At 32.1% G+C, this 21,193-nt stretch overlaps 1 protein-coding gene across 5 annotated transcripts in view; it reads left to right on the forward strand.

Annotated features, from left to right (window-relative positions):
* LOC140040802 (uncharacterized) overlaps window positions 1-21,193 on the forward strand; it is a 190,795-nt gene that overhangs the window by 99,088 nt on the left and 70,514 nt on the right. For all 5 annotated transcript variants that reach the window (XM_072087013.1, XM_072087014.1, XM_072087015.1 and 2 more), the window contains 2 exons: window positions 10,694-10,745; window positions 13,699-13,781. In XM_072087013.1, coding sequence (XP_071943114.1) covers window positions 10,694-10,745; window positions 13,699-13,781 — 135 coding nt within the window. The remainder of the gene's footprint in view (window positions 1-10,693; window positions 10,746-13,698; window positions 13,782-21,193) is intronic.

Here is a 21,193-nt window from a genome sequence, read left to right on the forward strand (position 1 = left end):
CTTATTGAGTAACAGTTTTAAAGATATATTGTCCCTCTGAAAAATATTTTTTTATTTCAAATTTGTTTTTGAATGTGTCATTTTATTGTCACATAATAGTTATTTTACCTGAAAAAAATGTTATTACCAAATACTTCAATTGTCTGTCAGACAATGTGGTTTTTTAGTTATAATTAAACTTTCTTTTCTCTTTCTATAATGTGAATTTTGTTACAGAAGTGAATAACTTTGATATGAAACAGACTCAATTTAGTTTATTTTATTGCTAAGGTCAAGTCTGGGGGTCACTTCATCACTTAGATACTTCAAGTGTGAAGTATCATATTACAAACAAAAACTTTCGTGGACTGTTTTGATAATAATTCAATGATCTGACAGTGGCCCTGTTTCTGCTGCCAACTAAATACCGTATATTATACGGTATTTTTTTAATACCGTATATATACGGTATATTTTTGGCAGCAGAAACTGCGCTCATAAAAAATATACCGTATTTTGTATACCGTATTTTCCCCACAAAATTTGTGGATAAAATACGGTATTTACAAATTTATACCGTATTTTTTGTACCCGTTTCTGCTGCCAATAAAAAATACCGTATTTTTTTTTTACATGACAAAAGGTCACCATTCGTGTTTTTATTTTCTGTCGCTGTTAGCTGCTTTACACACATGTATAGATATATTCGGCGAAAATGTGGAGCGAATACATCACAGTTTTACTAAATAAATGTGTGTGGGGAAGCTAAAATGTCTGATCAACTAAAAGGTAATAAAAGGGACAACCACATTTATAAAGACATTTCTAAAGAAATAAAGCAGGAGTATGGAATAAACTTGTCTCCAAAGCAAGTAAACTCAAAGCTGAAGAGCCTGCGAAAGCAGTACAACATTGCAAAATACAATAACTCGGGGAGGGAACGAATTAATTGTTCCCATTACGATGTTTTCTGTGCTCTCACAACATCTCTATCACTAGGGCTAGGCTGTTGAAAGTGAGACGTAAAACTTCCTTTATTGCGACTTTTAATTATCGATCAAATAAATGAATGGCAATTTGGGTAAAAAAGATGAAATTTAACACGACCACCCAAGAAGTATTGTTAGCAGAAACGGGGTACTAAAAAATACGGTATAAAAAATACCGTATTTTATACCGTATTTTTATACCGTATTTTGAGCAGTTGCAGCAGAAACAGGCCCAGTAAAATACAGTATTGTCATGGGACTCATAAATACCAGAAATGCAGCTGCTACCTATAAATTATAGTGGAGTTTCCATTTTAACAAAAATGTCAAAGTGTAGTACTATAACTGCTGCTTGATTTCATCTAATTAATGAGTCATCTCGTGTGACGTAGCGGGCTAGAGCAGCAGCGTGAAAATTAATTGTGTAGGTAAAAATAATTAGATAGTCCCTATGTACACTTGCTGAGAATTTGTGAACTTGAATTAGTTTGTGATAGTGTAGGCAAAGCCTTACTATTCAATCAACAATACAGTAGTTCTATTTTTTACCTTGCTGCTATAATCTGGATTATTGACATTTAATTACAAAAAATGACCAATTAGTCTATAATGCTGTATTGTTAAACTTTCAATTGGTGACTTAGTTTTCCAAGTAGAACCTTGATATAAGCTGTTAATTTTCTATTATATAAAAAGTAGCTCAAGGTATGCTCAGACCTTACATATCGTAATCCGAGGCCACATTAGCAAAGTCTTAATACTATATTACATTTTTAAAGCAATTCGGGACAACTTTTTTAAATTATTTTACTAATTTTAGGCTGTACGTCAAAACTTCAAGACAGATCTTTATAATGATTCATGAAACTTTTTATCTTTTTATTACTGGTGGAGGTTGCTACTATTTGATTGCTCTTGTTATTCACTGTTTCAATCCAGGTTAAATAAAATGTACAAAATGCAAACCTTGCATTTCCTGCAATACATTTAGCAATATTGCCATACTTTAAAAAATAGTTGCTGTTTTATTAATTTTAAAATAGATATTTAATATGTATGACACAAACTTAAAATTTTAGATGTGTTTATATGTAATGTAAAATCTGAACAAGGTTGTTGACAAAGCTGATTAATTATTAACTAACAAAGCTTAAGAGGTAATTGTATTTAACACTTATGAATTTCAAATATAATATTTGGTTAAAATGTACATAGATTAAAAATGTGTAAAAAAAAAACATGAATTTCTCTTAAATTTTCCAAATACTTTTAGCTAATTCTGCTTATAAAAACCAAACTTTAATTTCAGGAATTAGAGAGTTCGGCTTTATTTACAAAATATGTGGGGAAAATAATGGGGATTAGTGGTTGATTATTTAAAAAAAATAACCCACAAATTATGAAACATGGGAAACTATAGATCAAGAATTATTGGAATATATAATCATCACTTTTTATTTTTTGCATATACCTAGCCTTTAATATGTGTAAGCCCTCTATAGCCCGAGTAGCTTGAGTATATAGTTTAAAGCTCTATTTTCAAAGGTGTGGTTTGTGGTGATATTTTATTAGTGTACTGTGAAAGAACAGTGAAAGCTCTTGAATGTGATCAATCTGTATTAATGGTATTGAAATATTAATGCAACATAAAACTGCAGAATTATCTACCAGGATATTATTGGATGTATAAATAATACCATACATTTGTAGTACAGTATATAGTAAACCAAAACAACAAAAGTGAGTTTAACAGATTTTCGTTTTAATTCATTTCTGGTCGAACTAATTCCAAGTTACCTCTTGAATGCAGGAAGTTATGTATTAAATAATATCAGGGAGTTGCTTATTATCAGGGAGTTGCTTATTATCAGGGAGTTGCTTATTATCAGGGAGTTGCTTATTATCAGGGAGTTGCTTATTATCGGGGAGTTGCTTATTATCGGGGAGTTGCTTATTATCGGGGAGTTGCTTATTATCGGGGAGTTGCTTATTATCGGGGAGTTGCTTATTATCGGGGAGTTGCTTATTATCAGGGAGTTGCTTATTATCAGGGAGTTTTATCTAAAATGGAACACTTGCCGCATTAAAATAATTTGAATATTTATGAGTGTGTTTTCCAAGTCTCACTCTCAGTAAGTGAAGTGAAGTCTCACTGTGCTTAGAGAAAAGAATAAAGGGGAGTTTTGTGAAAAGATTTTATGCTGTTTTTTATTTATTTTTATTAAACTTTTTTTTCATGAGGTTGATTTGAGACAGCAAAGCTTATACATGCATGGGGCCCTATAATTGAGTTCCAAAGGAATAGTGTAGAGCTGCACCAACTATTAACTAAGTTTTGTTTGTTGCTATTTTCTGTTCATATTTAGAGAAACCCAGTGTTTCATAGAAGTTGTGTTGTGTATGTGGAAGTCGCATGTATGCTGAACTGATGGTATGGTAGTCGTTTATAAAACATCGTAAAGCGTGTAAAAGATCTAGTTCTTAATTTGAGGTATTCATTAATATTTTAAAAAGGTAAACATATTGTCAGGTCAATTTTGGTTATTGAATTAAAATACAATGACATCACTACAACATTCTTCAGCACTTGACATTTTCTAATGTTTATGTCACATCAATATTGCTAAATACTACAGGTGACATTAAGTGTGAATACATTAATAATAATGATAAGGTGAATGTCAAACTATAATGTTGCCTATTCAAGTTCAGTACCCTCTGTAGCAATATGTTACATGCTAAGTTCACCATAAACTTAGGGTATGTTCAGACCCACGGAGTTACGGTGGAGTTATGTAAGCGGCGTACATATTTTTGTGTCTGAACCATGCCGCAGATTAGCGTTAGGGAGCTCTTACTCTGCGCCAGTGGTGTTAATAACTCTAGCAGGAGAGGGTAGATTTAATAACGCTAATCCAGTGATGCATCAGTGATTTTAACCTTAACCAATGAAAAGACATTACCACGATTAACTACATACCTGTACCCTAGTATACGACAGTGAAATAGTTATGTCAAATGTATTTTCAGGTTTTCAATTTTAAAGAATATCAGTAAAGTTGGCATCAGTGTGATATATTTTCATAAATTTAACTCCACGGATTACCGTACGCCTTGCGTAGATAACTCCACCGTCACTTTGTGAGTCTGAACATACCCTAAGAAGTAGTCAATGTTGTGTTTTAGCATGTCCAAAACAAAATATCAGAAAATCATTCCCCTGTTTTTAATCTAGTCTAAAATAGTAATGTATAACAAAGTTGACCTTTTTTATCACTGAAATAAGTGCAAGTTATTGAGCTGGCTACCAATTTGCCAACAAAACCGAACGCAATTTAATTTTGATGCATTTTGATTTATTGTGTGTGAGTGATCAGCATCAAATATAAGCAAAAACCACTTGGGAGTTGGATGTGTTGGACACATTAAAAAAACAGGTCTTTCTCCTGATCACACAGGCAATTAAAATTCTATAAAGTCTATATATGTAGGCCTAACACTAGTGTGTGTATGAACATAGTTTTATATCAACTTACATCTAACAAACTGCTACATTGAAACCTCTTTACATTAATTACATTATGGTAAAAAAAAGATATATTTTGATGGAAAAAAAATTTCCTCAATTGAACTCTCAATATACACCCACTTGTGTGGGTTAGGGTGTACCATGGTAAAACCTTCTAGGAGGAAAAACCAAAACACTAAGGAATTCTTCAACACATTACCAGTGCAGAATATACTTTGACACGAGTTTCTGTCAATTTGTATACATTCAATAATTAAACAGCTCTATCTTTTATTTACTTACAGATAATCATATGAACAGTTCAATAGATTGCCTGAATGATAATTTTATGTAGTTTATATAGTTTATAACATTTTATCTGTAGCCTTACTGCCTTTGGATTCCCTTGGTTTACTTTATTAGACAATTGGGAGGTATTAAACCAAGGCCTAGGAAGTAAAGTGGAAAGATCATACTGTGGTACAGTAGTGTGGGTGTTAGCATGGTGGTAGTCATGTGAATTTCTGTGGTAAATACATTTTTAACATGTCTCATTGCAAAAAAAGGATTTTATCCTGTTGTAATAGGTGCATGTTACAACCACTAATGTGGAAAACACAGTTGCATTGTAAATATCATATCAGGAACTATAGTCCTATTATGATTCTCACTAGGCTAGGCTTAGTTGAATCATGCGATGTGAGATTTATCAAAACTCCGGGCCATCGACTGGAACAGCAAGTAAAACAACAAGGGTCATGAAATGCTGCAGCATTGTTAATATTTTAATAGTAATACGTATAGTAGCACTTGGTGAAAACTGACCATGTGACCTCATCAACTCTATTCATTGACTGTGATTGATCCTCGGAGGTACCGCTACTCTACAATACGGGAGTGACGATCATAAAGGATGCCGACCTTCTTAGTGGAACACGACCAAGCTCACCACGTGGCTTTTATCAACTTGCTCCTTTTGTGATTGATCGTTGGTAACGCTAGAGATTGATAGTACACAAAGGATGTCGACGTACCTGCTTGGTGGAATGCGATCAAGCTGACGATGTGCTCCGACGGTGATTGATGACCGTCGAAACGATACATGTTTTTAAAATCTATTAAATTTTTTTCAACAAAAAAAAAATCTTCAAAAAATAAGGGGGGGGGGGGGTGGCGTACGCTCCCGCTAGATCCGCCACTGCACATGTACAAACTTAAGATTTCAAAGAGATACAATGTCCTTATCCAGCAAACATATATACTTTGCTTGACAAATTTTAGCAAGTTTTCGCATTTGCCATTTTGAGGTGATGTCAAATTATGATGAGGAGGTTGTGTTAAAAGTTATAACTGCTCCATGCAAATTGTATTTATGAAGTGTTCTGGATATCCTGCAAATGGGGTCAAGTATAACTTTGAAAAATCTTTCCTATCATGTTCAGGAAGTTTTCCAACTTCCTGAACAAGATTGTGGTCTACAGACACGTGTATAAGAACAGCATTATGTTTGAGAAAGTACATAATAGGTTGATGATTTGATAATAGTTTAGCCACATTTGTAGGCTTGGTCTTAGCCTAGTCTAAAACTTAATCTAATTTTACTAAATTATTCAACTGGATCTCAATGTCAATTTGTAAGTATAGTTCCTAGAATTGTAATTGTAAAAGAACATGTTTCTTTTCTTTTGGCCAATACTAATAGTTTATACTTATACTTATTAGACGCTAAAACAGCAACCTTGATTGTGTATTTAACTACAATAGAAAAAGTGTTTAAACTTAGAATTTTTTGCTATTTTATATGTATTGTATGATAATGGTTGCAAATAATGTACATATGTCATACAATTTGATATTAAATCAGGAGTGGGGTCAATCCATAGATTTAAAGCTACCCAGTACGCATATGAAATTCTACTTAATTATGGTATGATTTTTAGTTTACTTATCTTGATGCAAGTTCTTACTATACTATAAGTTTAATTTTAGCGATTTATAAAGTTTTACAGTGCATTGTGAGGATTGGTAACAGTTGCACATTTGCATATGCAAGTCAAAAGATTTGAAACACTTTGTCATCTAACTTTCGTACCATACCAATCATTTTTACTCGGTTGTTCAACATGATCTGTGAATCTAATTTCGCATGAACTTCCTATGAGATGAGCTAATGCTAGTATTTTTGGAAATGAACCAGTTAGGAGGCATGCTGTGTGGAACCAATTGATGAAGATAATTATAATGCTGTATAGGAACAGTAAGGATGACTAACATATTAAATTGTTTGGTGGCTTGTATTATTTTTATCATTTGTCTTGGTTACCATTTGTGGTATAGGAGTAGGAGAAAGATAAAATGTGGTCAGAAGATGGTCATATTCAAATGTAGGTCAGATGTGTTTATTATATTTTGTCCTAGTTGACTGAATTACTCACAAAAAGTCTTTTATTGTTATTAGTCATCTGTAATTATGCAGTGGCACTAGGTCAATTATAAAATTGTTCTTTTAAATAGATCTCTTAATGATAGTACTTCATAATAGATTCATATTCATATTCTCTCCTTTCAAACTGCCACGAAATCATTTAATCTTCTGTCCACTATAACAGGGGTTGTGATGGAGAAGTACTGAGATGGACAAGTACAGTGTGGTGTAACCCCTACACTTTTGTGAAAGACTGGGTTCTTAGAGTGCACATAATCCATACCTGTATGTGTACACTCTGGACCTCAACTTTTAATTCCTCATCTCACCTCCAGCACCCTAGCCAAGCACTCACCAGTTTATTAAATAATATTTAGTCTTATTATTTTTATCTTAACAATGTTCCCTATTATAGTACCTTGTCCTAATTGTGCTATATTATGTAATGAAATGATATATGGGAAAAAAGCATTTTGATCCCGAACAATAATGTTTAAATTCCCATTCCCTACATTTTTAGATCTAATTTAAGGTCACAAACTACACTTAATGTAAAAATAAATACTATATGGTCATATTGCAATACATTTTTTCGTCTTTGAACGGTTAAAAATATGAAAAATAAGTCAATTCTAATAATTTTAGCGGCCTGCTATAAATCCCAACATGCATTACACTCAGATTGATACTTTAGTTTTTCTTCTGTGATTCACCTACTTTCGATCGATCGTGATGGCCAAAATAAATGGAAGAATTGTAACTTTTCAGCGAAAATACCAGGTTTCCCCCAATTTGTATTAGTACGTATTATGGCAAAAACAGAAAGACAATTAATGCAGCAACTAGATGTCAGGCTAGGCCTATAGCTAGCGTACGATGTTCGTACGTTACTGTTGTTTACTAGCTATGCCTACAAAACTAAGCCTAAAGACCGTACACGAGAGGACATTTACCGCAAGCTATTTAGGTAGTGCATTGTTTCTCTCTTTTTATCATAAATTACCATAAAACGTACATCTAAGACAAGGAATGACCTGGTTTAATGTTTTTAAAGTAATGCATTAAGTTTACAAAATGTCAACAATTGTAGGGAATCTTTAAACATTAATTGATTAATACAGTTACAACTAGTAGTAGTATTCAGCATACAGGCAAACTTTCTTTTATTGAACAATTCATTTCCAAAAAGTTGTGAACCTAAACATCACAACTGTATTACTGGTTTGTAAAACTGAGGAAGTTTTGGCTTATGGCTTAGATTATTATGTCAGTTATTTTAGGAAGAATCATGAACTAAATATTCTCCTGGGACTTGCCTCCTAATTGTACTTAGATTGAACTTAAAGAATGTCTGTAAAATTACAGACAGAAGTATAATTAACACTATTTTAAGACTTTCCTGTCTTCTAAGGTGTCTTTCTAGAAGACAAATTTGTAATTGATAATGCAAATACATATTGCTTGGCTTAACTATTGTGTTAAATGGGCTTTATAACATGTCTGGGTGTATTGCCATTTGATTGGTTAATGTTATATCATGTGCTATTCAATATTAATTCTATTGCATATCTTAACCTTTTTATAAACATTCAAGAATTGTATGTAGCATGAGGCTGATGACTTGTAGTGTGTACCATCCTTTCACAATTTAAATGTATTATGAATGATATAATTTTATCTTTGTGTTTTTAAATGGATATTTTAATATCAACCTTGTGCCTTGCACTGCTGGTTGTAAGAATAAAAAAAGTTCTGAGCTATGCCCTTTTGCCTTTGACATTGTTTTATTCAATGAAGAAATGCTTAATTTAATTTGCTATTAATAGTGATGTTTAATAACACAATATTTTTGTAAACAGCACAACTTCATGTGAATGATTTTATTTCAGTTTATTTTTTGAATACATTTTTCCAATACAGTTTTCCAATGGAATTTATACAACCTAACTTTGGCATTAGCTACAAAATATTTCATGTTATGCAGTTTTGTAAGCCAATTTAGCAAGAGTAACTTTGCAGTGGTAATTATTTTCAAATGAAAGAACAATGACATTTTGAATCAATTTAAGTTACAAATTAATTTCATAAATCTTTCAGACAAGTAATCATAAACACTTCAGCTGTCACAATATGACACAACATATGAAATCTATATTCATTATTCATATTTAATTTGAATATCAAAATATGAATTCAATTACACTCTGCACTACTTTCCTCTTTGCTTTTTTCATATTTTCACACATCCAAAATAACAATTATAAAACATTTGTTGATAGTAAATTGTGGGTTTTTTCGCGAGCGCGGTCCTACAAAACACCAAACGGAAACAAAAACGAGACTCATAATGTTGCAATACTTACCAAACGAGAGTAGATAATTGTTAATTAATTATGAAAACCCAACTTTTATATCAAAAATCGTCCGAATTTATGTTAAAAACGATGAGTTTAGCCACAAAAACTTCAATCAAACGAGAGTATCCAAGTCATAGAATATCGCACGCATATAGTGCCTTTAATAAAATAATGAGTATTGAACATTATTTCGTATATTTATGTACTAACATAAATAATAACACATTTCTATGCTTAATAAAATCATATTTAATATATTATCAAAGGCTCTGATTACCTTTGTTTTCGGTCGATGTGATGTTTTTCTAAAAAATTATATTATGTAAAAAAAGGCACTAAGGGCGTGCCATAAATACGCTCGTTTGGATTAAGTTTTTGTTGCTAAATGCATCGTTTATAACATAAATTCGGATGATTTTTGCTATCAAATTTGGGTTTTCATAATTAATTAACCATTATCTACTATCGTTTGGTAGGTATTTGCAACATTCTGAGTTCCTTTTGTTTCCGTTTTGGTGTTTATATAGGACCATCCATACCCTTCGCGAGCGTGTACTAACGCCTCAAATTGCTTAGCTTGGGTAGTCCCCGGAACTCCACCCCAAACTCCTCTTTTACTTTCGCAAAAATGCTCTTATTTATTATCTGTGATTCTTTTCTATTGCCTGCCATCCTTCCCCGTACTTTCTTTCCCCCCACAACTGAATAACATATCTTGTGATTTCATTCATCCACATACATGTTCACTTCTTCGTTCGACTGTCAAAACCACGAGGAAAACACACAACATCGTATGCGACGGTATCTGACCCGGGGTCACAACTGTCAATCAAATAACCGTTATTTCGTGTTGCAGCTAAGAATTGCTCAGCGATAACCGGTTAAACGGCGTTCTAACACCGATTTAAATTGGTGTTTTTAACCGGTTATTTTGCGATGCCTTTTAACCGGTTACCACAAATGTGTCCTGTTTCTGCTGCCAAGAAAATGGAGTTAATTTATTCACACTGATTTTAATTTATTCACACCGATTTTAACCGGTTATTTTTTATGCAGCAGAAACAGGCCCGTAATGTTATTTATTTCATTTCAAGAAGATGACCCTGCCACCATGAACTGATTTCATGGGTTCCTCAACAACACAATGATAACCAATAAAATAAAATGTACAATTTAAAAAAATGTAATTGCAATTTTGTTCTGTTGTGTATCAAGGTTTTATTGATTTTGGAACAAAAATAAAAATAAAAGGAAAAAAATAATTCACTTCTCCATTTCAGATGTCAGTACTGTACATACGACATTAAGACCATTACAAAAGTAACTCAGTAATTGTATTTTTATTATAATGAGTTTATGATTAATATTAAATGATGAAAGTGAAAGTCAAAGTGACGAATTAAATTCTAGTTTCTTTTTTGTTTTTGTTTTTCAGATTTAGAAATTCCAGAAGCTCCTCAGCATTCTGAAGATTCTACAGAATCTGGGTAAGTACCAGGATTTTGAATACAATTCATAATTTCTCTTTTAAATGATATCAAACTGATTACTTGCCACTCACTAATATAATTTGCATCATATAAACAAGGTGACACATTTTTGATTTAAGATTTCTGTGGATTTTGGCATATAGTCAAAAATAGAAAGCGGTAGGAAGAATAATCCTAATCGGTTCTAGGACTGACAAACAAGATAGAGGGCAGTATTGTAAAAATAGATAGCAAAGTTAAAATTGTTGATTTCCCCCCTCTAGAGATTTGCTTCTTTTTTTTTGTATAAGACTAAAATAAAATGTTTCCTTGTCAAATTTCAATCTCTATGCTTTGGTAAATTCAATTATGTTTGAGCTACTGTATTAAAGATGTATTGTCCCTTGAAACACACAAAAATGAAAAAAAAAATATTCTAATTTTAAATTGGCCATATCAAAGTAATATTAAAGTTATTCACTTTAAGTCGAAAATTCGAGCCAAAAACAACAGTTTACGTAATTAACAGGTAAATTAATTAGATTACATTTCGTCTGAGAAATCGTCGCAAGCGAAAGTAAACAAAGATTTCAAACCATGAGTATGCATTATGCATGATGCTAATTAGGATTGTTTACAACTCATCACGGTTGAGAAGGTCTTTTCACACAGATCGCCAGGAAGTTTTATGATTATGCATACAGAGTAGCCAAACAAGCGCATTGCATTATGGGATATGTTTTGATTGAAAACTTTGACTGGAAGTCAAAGTTATTTTTTGAACAAAAAAACATCTGTATTTCGGTTAAATTATTTTTTTTTTTACTAATTTTTGGTGAAAGTTAATAACTATTATGATACTTCAAAATGACCCACTTTTTTTCGAAATTAAAAAAAAAAAATTTTTGTTGGAATTAGTCAAAGGGACAATACATCTTTAAGTAATAGGTAGCTTTTTATTTGAAAAATTAATTGTAGACTACACATGCAGGCACACTGGGGCGTGCTTTCTCACTTAATTCATCAATACAGTATTGGGGAATTGTAGGTCCAGGTAAACCAACAACATAATATGCGTAGAATGTTTGGCTGATTTTATGCACTTACCTTGTAAAATCAGTATATTGTAAAAGGAAAGGGATTGGCGTATTTGTTCCCTGGAAAAGGAGCAGCATATATTTTAATATTCCGGATTAAGACCCCTAGAATTCCAATGTAGCAAACGGTTTGGAAGTTGTTGTTGTTGGCAAAGTCTGTGACCTTTCCTATTTGCACCATGATCATTTTTCTTTACTCTGAGTGAACCTTACGAATCCCCATTGATCAGTAAATGAATGTTTAATATGTGATAAAAAGTACAGGATACTGGTACATGTATATTTATATACATTACAACAGAGAGGATTTAAAGGTAAAGAATATATCGCATCTCGTTTACTAAAATTTTATCTGAAATATTGTTGATGACCCCTAAAAAATATCTACTTATACAGACTAACACAACAGAAAATTTTACAAAGAGGTCAGGTTTTTTATGCAAAACTAGATCTGCCCAAATAGTATGTTACAAATTAGATCTTAATTTGCAAGGTGATTGACTTAATCTAAGGGACATTTCTGCATATGATAAATAACCGTTCTAAAATATTTTACAAATTATATTTTAAAAAAGCATTGTGATATACATAATTAACAAGAGCAAAATGCAATAGCCTGACCTGCGTAATTGTTCTTGGATATTAATTAGGTCAAATGTTACGTTAATAGGAAGAGGAGTGTTCATCAAGGGATTAAATATTTAAAGTTTGTAATTGTGTCTTTGTTTGTAGTTGATCTCAATTCTTATATATAAGGCATACAAAACTGGGAAAAATGTTGTTATAATTTTGTTGTTTTATGTAAAAATGGCCTTTTTATAAAGTGTTATGTTGCCCAAGCAAAGCAACAAGTGATAAACAGGGCCAGCCTTTTGTTTGTCTCTATGTATAGAAATAATTATGTAATCTTGAAAATCTAAAATAAAAACATAAATGGTGCAGAAAAGCAATCATACATGCACATTATACTTTAAAAAATTGGGTCAGTCAGGCCTGAGCAATATTACATCTAATGCAACATTATCTTCAGGCAGACTGTTTGTATAAGTCTTATAACAACATTCTTGATATTAATAATAATAACCATATATATTTATATAGCTCATATCACAGAGACCTATATATGCAGCTTAGCTAAATGTCCCTTCTGACATCAAATCCAATAACTAAGTCTACAAATACTTCACTGTTGACAGAAATATTGTGTGAAAATCTTCTTTTTAATAATACCTAATGTGTAGTGCCCTGAACTTGTTTTTTTTTTAAGTTATTGAATGTGACAGGTATTTTTCAATGCTTAAATGTTCACTCTACAAATTAAAATAACTAAATTTTCTTCATATAGCATATTTGCAGATTGTTCCAATTGGTGTCAGATCATAATACAATAAACACAAATTAATAAGTAAAAATACTTAGAATTATTAAGGCTTTTGACATCGCAATAATGACAGTGTCTCATTGACTTAAAACATTTTCAATAATAAGGAGACTGGCAGCTTGTTGGTTTCAAGATTTCAAAGCCAGTTATATATGTAGTAATTAAACAAATGCATAATAATTATTATACAGTTAGCATTTGGATATAGATTTTAATTTGAAAATACTGACATAAAACATTTAAAATTAGTTTAAAAAAAAAGAATAGACTAAAATTCCAGTGACTGGAATTCATTGCAAAACCTGTACAAACCAAGTTGATTAATTTATTCAATGTGGGGATTAAACATGGTCTGAACACTGCCTTAGTTGCGTCTGTATGTAAGTGAATAGTTTGTAAATGAGCTCAGTTGTCAGGTCCTAATCTTCATATTTAAGGTAAAGCTTTAACAGAGAACATTTAATTCCATTTTATTATTTATCTTTTACTTTAGGGAAGCTCCAGTTACAGAAATCATAGAAGAACAGGAACAAGAAAACATGGAAAGATCCAGCAGCAACAGAAGTGTAAAACCTGGTATGTATCGTCATAACTAATTTTGTCTACTAATATTCATTACACGAAATAACCTGCCTAGTGTTATTAATTGAATGCACAATTAAGGTTTAAACTGTGGTCACTACATTAAACATAATATAGTGTTTTGGTGGTTAGTTTAGTTTGTTTGAGGAGGAGAGAAAGTTGGTGAGGAGAAGAGAAGGAAAACAATTTCTAACTCCAAATTAGCCAGTGAACTTGTGCACAGAGTACGTGACAATGTACAAATCCTTTCAAATCGTCTACAAATAGCAGCTGAAATATAAAACTTTATTATACAATAATTATCATGCAAAATCTTTATATTGTGACTCAGTAACAGTCTTAATATCAACCAGCAATTTTGCGTTCATTCACCAAGTCTACCTCCAACCAGGATGCTTGAATGTTGTTAGCAGTCCTTCTAGTTTTAAAATTTGGGTAAGCAACTTACTAAAAAAATGTATTATCTCTTTTGGGCTTGTAAAAGATTCTTAGGAAATAAGAAATATTTATTTTATATTAAAAAAAAATACTGTAGAATCGTTATGACTTAATAAATGTTTTCATTTTAGCTGATCTATAAACATTTGTTCAACACTTCACATAGCAATTTGATTTGTAAGGACTGTTATAATATTAAAACTGAACAAAGAGATTAAGAGCAGGGTCTAACACCACACTCCTTTAATGGGCTTGTTGAATGTTTTTGTAAATTAATGTTATTGTTTGTAGTTATTTCATAATTCATGCTTTATATTGATCGGTTTCTGATTTTGTGTTTAAAGTTCAAATTCAGTTAGCAGTTTTTACAAGTCCTGAATTACGGTTTAATTTATAATATTTAGTTGTCTATTTATGTACTGCATTTCCTTGTATTGAATTCTCTGACAGGAAAAATATTGCATGAAATGAAGTAATATATTTGGCCAATTGCGATAACTTTTCTTCTTTTTTAAACATTTAAAATGTGAAAAATAAGTTGCTTCTAATAATTTAAGCAAGCCGCTATAAGTAGATGATGCATTGCACACGGTTTTTTTGGTTCTGTGATGCCCCCACTTTTAATCAATAATGAAGGTATTTAAAACAAACAGAAGAACCGAAAATAATAAATTTTCTGCCAAAAAAAGAAAAACAATTAATGCACCAACTTGACTATGCCATGCTAGGCCTATACATAGCGTACGATATTTGTACGTATTTCTGTTTACTGCTAGGCCTACAAAGCTAAGCCTTTCATTTAGTATAGTTATGATGTTTATAACTTTATTTTTATTTTAATGATTCTTCTGATTACTGTACAGTATATACAGGACGTAGTGTAACTTTATAATATACACATGTATCGAAACTGAAAGTCGTTTAAATCTCGTAAATGATTAATTGTTATTAAATGTATTGGCTTGATAATCACTGGATTATTTCAGTTTCAAACATAGACGACTCAGCTGTAATCGTAGCATTGATTAGATTTAGTGTCACGTTTGACTGAAATATTTGTATAATGACCTATTGAGCTATCTTTAGGTTTTTGAGAGATTTATGTTTGAATGTTTACCACGGTTAATGCCTTTTAACATTAAGATATTCATTTACTATCATTTGTAATGTCTTAAAACTTAAATGTCAGTGTCAAAACTAGTTCTCTCTTTTTCATATTTTGTATACTATTAGGAAATAAAATAGAACTATTCTTGAAAAATAAAGGGGTGGCTTATTTTATTCTTGTTTGACATGAAGATGCCGTATATAAATCTAGGAACATACAGTTTACCTACAGTAGCTGCACCAGTCAATCAAACAGTCTTTCATTTAAGATCAATCTCTCTCCCTATGTTTTGAAGTTCAGTAAGTTTTACAAAATTGTAATTATAATCTATTCTAAGGTGAAGATGTGGTTGTTCAGAGGGTGTTGTTGTTCTAGAGGGGTAGTTGTCCTAGGGGCATAGCAGTTTGACTAGAGGGAATTTGTAAGACTAGATGGCACGCTCGCTTCGCTCGCGTACCATCTAGGTCGTGCCCACAGATGGTTCTCGAATACACAGTATTTTCCAGCGAGAAAAAAATGGAGATTTCAAATGTACGTACTGCAGGACTATTGTCGTTTACAGAAACGAATAAATATACACGATGATTTATGTAGTCAGCTAAAATTAGCACCCTGGGAATTACTTCCGAGAGAGAAACAAAATGAGTCAAATTTTTTTATTTGGACTCATTTAAACAAACCCAATTTGTGTTTTGTATGTAACATTAAGGGTTGAGGGATGGGGGAAGAAGATAGGTACAAAGAGGAAACATTTTAAAATATATTCTTATCCACTCAGTAACGAAATATTGTTTTTAATGTTTTATAGGCCTATAAATAATATACCACTAAATACAGTAAAACATTTACGATTTAATACGTACTACGTACGTTTATATATTTTAAAATTATTAATTAATACAAACGTTGAGAAGCAACTGTCAGTAATAACGTTTATTTATTTGTATATTATATGTTTATAATCTAACAGTAGGGCCTACCCACACTCACAGTAATAAAGTTTATTTGTATATTTGTTTATATTATATCTAACAGTACCAACACTCACAGTAAGAAATTTGCGATTCAAATTGCGATCAAAAGTGGTTAATACCTTAATAGTATTGTACAGCATTGCAATACTATTTATGTTTATTCTCCAAGGGGGCCCATAATCTAAATCTATACCTCTATGGTTAAACCAAATAATTTGGAATGTTCCCTTCATCACAAATCAATACATTCGTAAAAACGTATATTACATGTATCAAAATAGCATTTTTTAAAGAAAATCGGCCTGTCTTCAACATTATGATGCTGTACTCGAACTGTTCAACCGGTTTTCAGCTATTAAAAACAATTATCGTAGGAGGAGATAGGAAAATGCGAAGTGTCCTCGTATTATTGTGTGCGGGTATTTTTCAAATTGACATCCATTAGACAGTGTATACCACGATCGGAAAACACCCCTATTTGGGGCAAATCGTTGAACCTAAATTCGTTTTAATCGTCAATAACTAATTATCGAACTCAATTTAATTAGTAAACAGGGTTACATCAGGTGGTTAAAATTAGTACCGAAAGTACGAACCAACTTTATATACCATCGAGTAAACATTCTAGAAATAACGCACGATTTACCGATTTTTGCCCTTACGTAAATTTATATATAGATAGTGGGACTGGAGCAGCCCCTTATTATCGATAAAATTGGCCCGATTTTGTTCTCTCTTTTCTTTTTCAAAAGAAATGTTTTACCGTAAGAGCTTATGTTATGCTGTTTAATGACATTATACGTTTACTACTACAAGTCCAGTAATAATGGAATATTGGTTTGGCTGTTACTACTTCATAGAAGAACTTAAATTGATTTGTTTTTACATTTTTTTCCACTCCTGAGAAAATAGGATAATAAACGTTTTTAGAACCTAAAGAATAATTATATCCATGATATGTTTATGACTTAAACATTTCTTCTTATTTCATTTTATTCCAATTCGTTTTCTACAGAACAGAACCTCCTAATTTGACTTTAGATTTTAAAAAAAACCTACACTATAAAACAATTGATTACATTAGACGATTTGAAAATCAATCTCTCTCTCCCCCGTTTGAAAGTTCATACATTTCTTAGTCTTCCTATTTTGAAAACATAGCTAACTGCGCCAATTGAGGAAATCGTTTTTCATAGTTTGTCCTAGAAGAAAAATAAATATTGTTACAGTTATTACAAAATATACTACAAATGTTAGGTACATACGTCAATATTTTAATAATTTCACCTCAAATATTGTTAAATGTAGTGTGATTTTACAATACAATTAGCACCAAAAGAAGCAGCTTGTTAATTTGGTTACCAATCGTAAGCTGTAGTTGTTCCTAGTGGGTAGCTAGAGGTTAGTTTTCCTAGGGGGTAGTTGTCCTAAGGGGGTAGTTGTCCTAAGGGGGTAGTTGTCCTAAGGGGGTAGTTGTCTTAAGGGGGTAGTTGTCTTAAGGGGGTAGTTGTCTTAAGGGGGTAGTTGTCTTAAGGGGGTAGTTGTCCTAAGGGGGTAGTTGTCCTAAGGGGGTAGTTGTCCTAGGAGGGTGATTGTCCGGGTGGTAGTTGTCCGGGTGGTAGTTGTCCGGGTGGTAGTTGTCCGGGTGGTAGTTGTCCGGGTGGTAGTTGTCCGGGTGGTAGTTGTCCGGGTGGTAGTTGTCCGGGTGGTAGTTGTCCGGGTGGTAGTTGTCCGGGTGGTAGTTGTCCGGGTGGTAGTTGTCCGGGTGGTAGTTGTCCGGGTGGTAGTTGTCCGGGTGGTAGTTGTCCGGGTGGTAGTTGTCCAGGTGGTAGTTGTCCAGGGGGTAGTTGTCCTAGACCCCCTGTCTACATTATCAAACTTTATGTGACAAAAATTGTGATGTGCCAATATATAGATATGATGATGTCATATCACTACCATCTTTGAACATTACTACCATATTTTGGCACATCACACATTTTTTGTCATTCTTTCGGATCCATGAAAACAACCTTCATTTTATCACAAAAACTGCAGAAATGTTGTAGGCTAGGGGAATCTAGCATTTTGAGTTTCGTAAAATGTTTCATTAGAGCAAATATAAGTATGTACATTCTGAAAAAGTCAGTGAAACAATCAAATCTCTAGCATTATTGGTTTTCGAGATATGGTAACACTGTAATTTCACCTTAATCTGCATATACTTTAGGGCAATTTGCATTGGAATGAGTGATGCTCAAATTTGTCCTGTTTTCATTTGTTTTTTAGCTAGATTGCCTACTGTAGCCTAAAAATTCACCAATTCTTGTTTTTTATAAATTTATATTGAATCGTAGAACTATAATCATTGTCCATAAACATAAAACTTTACCATGCAGTTGAATCATCCAATCAAATGGCCAGGATACACTCATACACAATGATTAAGGATCTATTTTGGTACTTAGATGCTGCAACCAATAGGCACAATATATTGCAGACCAGACAAAATAATAACAAAGTTGTCTGGTAATTAACCAAATCATTTAATTTCTACATGCAATTATTGATTAGATTTTAGAATATAATAGGTAGCTACATGTCAAAGGTCAATTTACCAATATGTCTTGTAACTAAATCTTTCTTGTCATGCCAATATTCTGGAATTAATTTGTTGAATGATGTCACTAAAGAGATATCATATTGCGCCGCCTATGTGTTATCACGAGCACAATGATTGTGTTGCTGATGTAACCTGTGCGCATTGGATTTCCAAAGCAGATGTGTGTAGATAAATTACATAATTAGGATAAAACATAGTGGGAGAGTTTGCTATGTAATGTTATACAATTTTGATTATGGGAAATTAATATATAGCAGAGATTTAAGAAGAATTACAAATAATTTAGAATTGTGGTACACTGAACAGGGAGGAAAGGAAACTAAATGAAACACATTCAAGTATACAGTATGCTCACATCAGTTGAAACATTTCAGAAAATAAACTGTTTTCAATTCATTAAAATAGTGATTAACATGCTGCTGAAAGATTTTGGGTTAATTTCCCTAAATGTTTTGTTTGTCATAGAATTTAGATGTTAGATGAATTTTATTCAAATATAACAATTAGTTTTAAATAATATGGGTCCCCATATTTTATAATTTAAAAATTTGCAGGCTTATTGAAAACTTTTAAATCTACTTTCAGAGAAACTATTGTACCAGGTATATTTATTGATTGAGTATATTGCTCAACAGATTCTCAATAATATTTGACCTCTGACCTAATCATTGTAAAAAGGTTTAAAGTTGCAGGTTATATAACAACTTGTTTATTTATAATGATGGTGATAGCAATTATTTAAATGCACAAGAAACTAGTCATAGCCAATATTAGAATGACATGCTTGTGCTGAGTGATTTACAATGAACAAATTGCTGTTTCTGTTATCAAGACTGTTGTCTTTTATTTTAAGCTACTTTAATTTCCATCAAAGCAATTAATGAGTGATAAATACTGATGGCGTGTTTGCGAGGTCATTAAGAACATATTGCGGCTGTACTCAATAAACTTAACATAGATATTATAAAGGTTACTCATAGAACAGATATTAAAAGCAAGTTGGACAATGACGAAATAAATTGGTATTTTCTAAAAACTGGTATAGTATCTTACTTGAATTTGTTGGTGGTTGCATTTAACAGGTCTGTAAATTTGTTTTCTTTTTGATAAAATGTTTAGATGTATAGTATCCATATTTATGTAGCACAAAGTTGGGAAATGTTTTAAATAACATATTGTTCTATTTAAAATTATGTGCCATGAAACTATTATTATGAATAAAAACTTGTTCCAATTAACATACATTTAGATTTTTTTAAATTTTGTTCTTGCAAACCTTTGAGTTGAACATTTTGCTTTATTTTCACTAGGTTTTAAACCATTAAACCTGAACTTTACATACATCAAAATATGTATCCTTGAACACTTAAAATGTTTAAAGCCCAACTCAATAAATTATGAAATTGTTTATTCCTCCTGTAATTGGTGAGTTGCTCGCTGTTGGATGCCTATGAAATAAATAGATAAAGAGTTTTAAAAGGGTAGCAATGTCCTTTAAGTCCATAAGGACATCTCACAATGCTGTCTGTGGTCCTACACAAGATTTCTAAATCTGGTGCCTTACCAGAAAACCGTTAAGAACCAGTGAATAACCATTTCAACAAATTTCATGTATGTAATATCATGTGACAATAAATTGAATCTTGAATCTTATAATGCAACGGACAATGGTTTAGCATTCCATTGGGGCTGTTCATGCTCTGGGGCCCATTAAGCTCCAGGGCTCTTGGGTTCCGTTTAGCCCATGAGTGCTCATAGCTGTTGCGCCAATGTTGAGGACCCCTGCCCTAAATGATGTTTATCTATAATAAAAATTCTGCCTGGAGAAAATTACTCTTGCTAATGGCTTAAATGTTGTTGATGCCTATATCTTTGTTTCTTGCACAATTTTAATCCAAACAGCATTTCACATAAATGTGTTATCTATTCCACAGATTAAAATGTTAAGCCTCATTATGTTTCATAATCTATGGTATTAATGTATAAAATAAAAGCCTGTTTTACATATCATGTTTTGTATTGTGATTGGTGGATAATCAGGATGTTCATTTCAATTTGTAATAAGGGAGTGGTGTTTGTCAATATCATTTGGTTGCTTCTGTCTTCATTGGCCATCTTCATAGTTAACTTTAGTCCACTCTTCAGTATAGATAATAGTACTGTACTGGGTATGTGTTCTGTTGCTTTGTTTATTTCTTTTATTTGACCATCTGTAGCTGACACTCTGTTTTCATTATACATAATTTTCTATTTGTAAGTATGATAGATCTCCTGGCATGATAGT

The sequence above is a fragment of the Antedon mediterranea genome, chromosome 2 (assembly GCF_964355755.1).
Source record: "Antedon mediterranea chromosome 2, ecAntMedi1.1, whole genome shotgun sequence".
NCBI lineage: Eukaryota > Metazoa > Echinodermata > Crinoidea > Comatulida > Antedonidae > Antedon > Antedon mediterranea.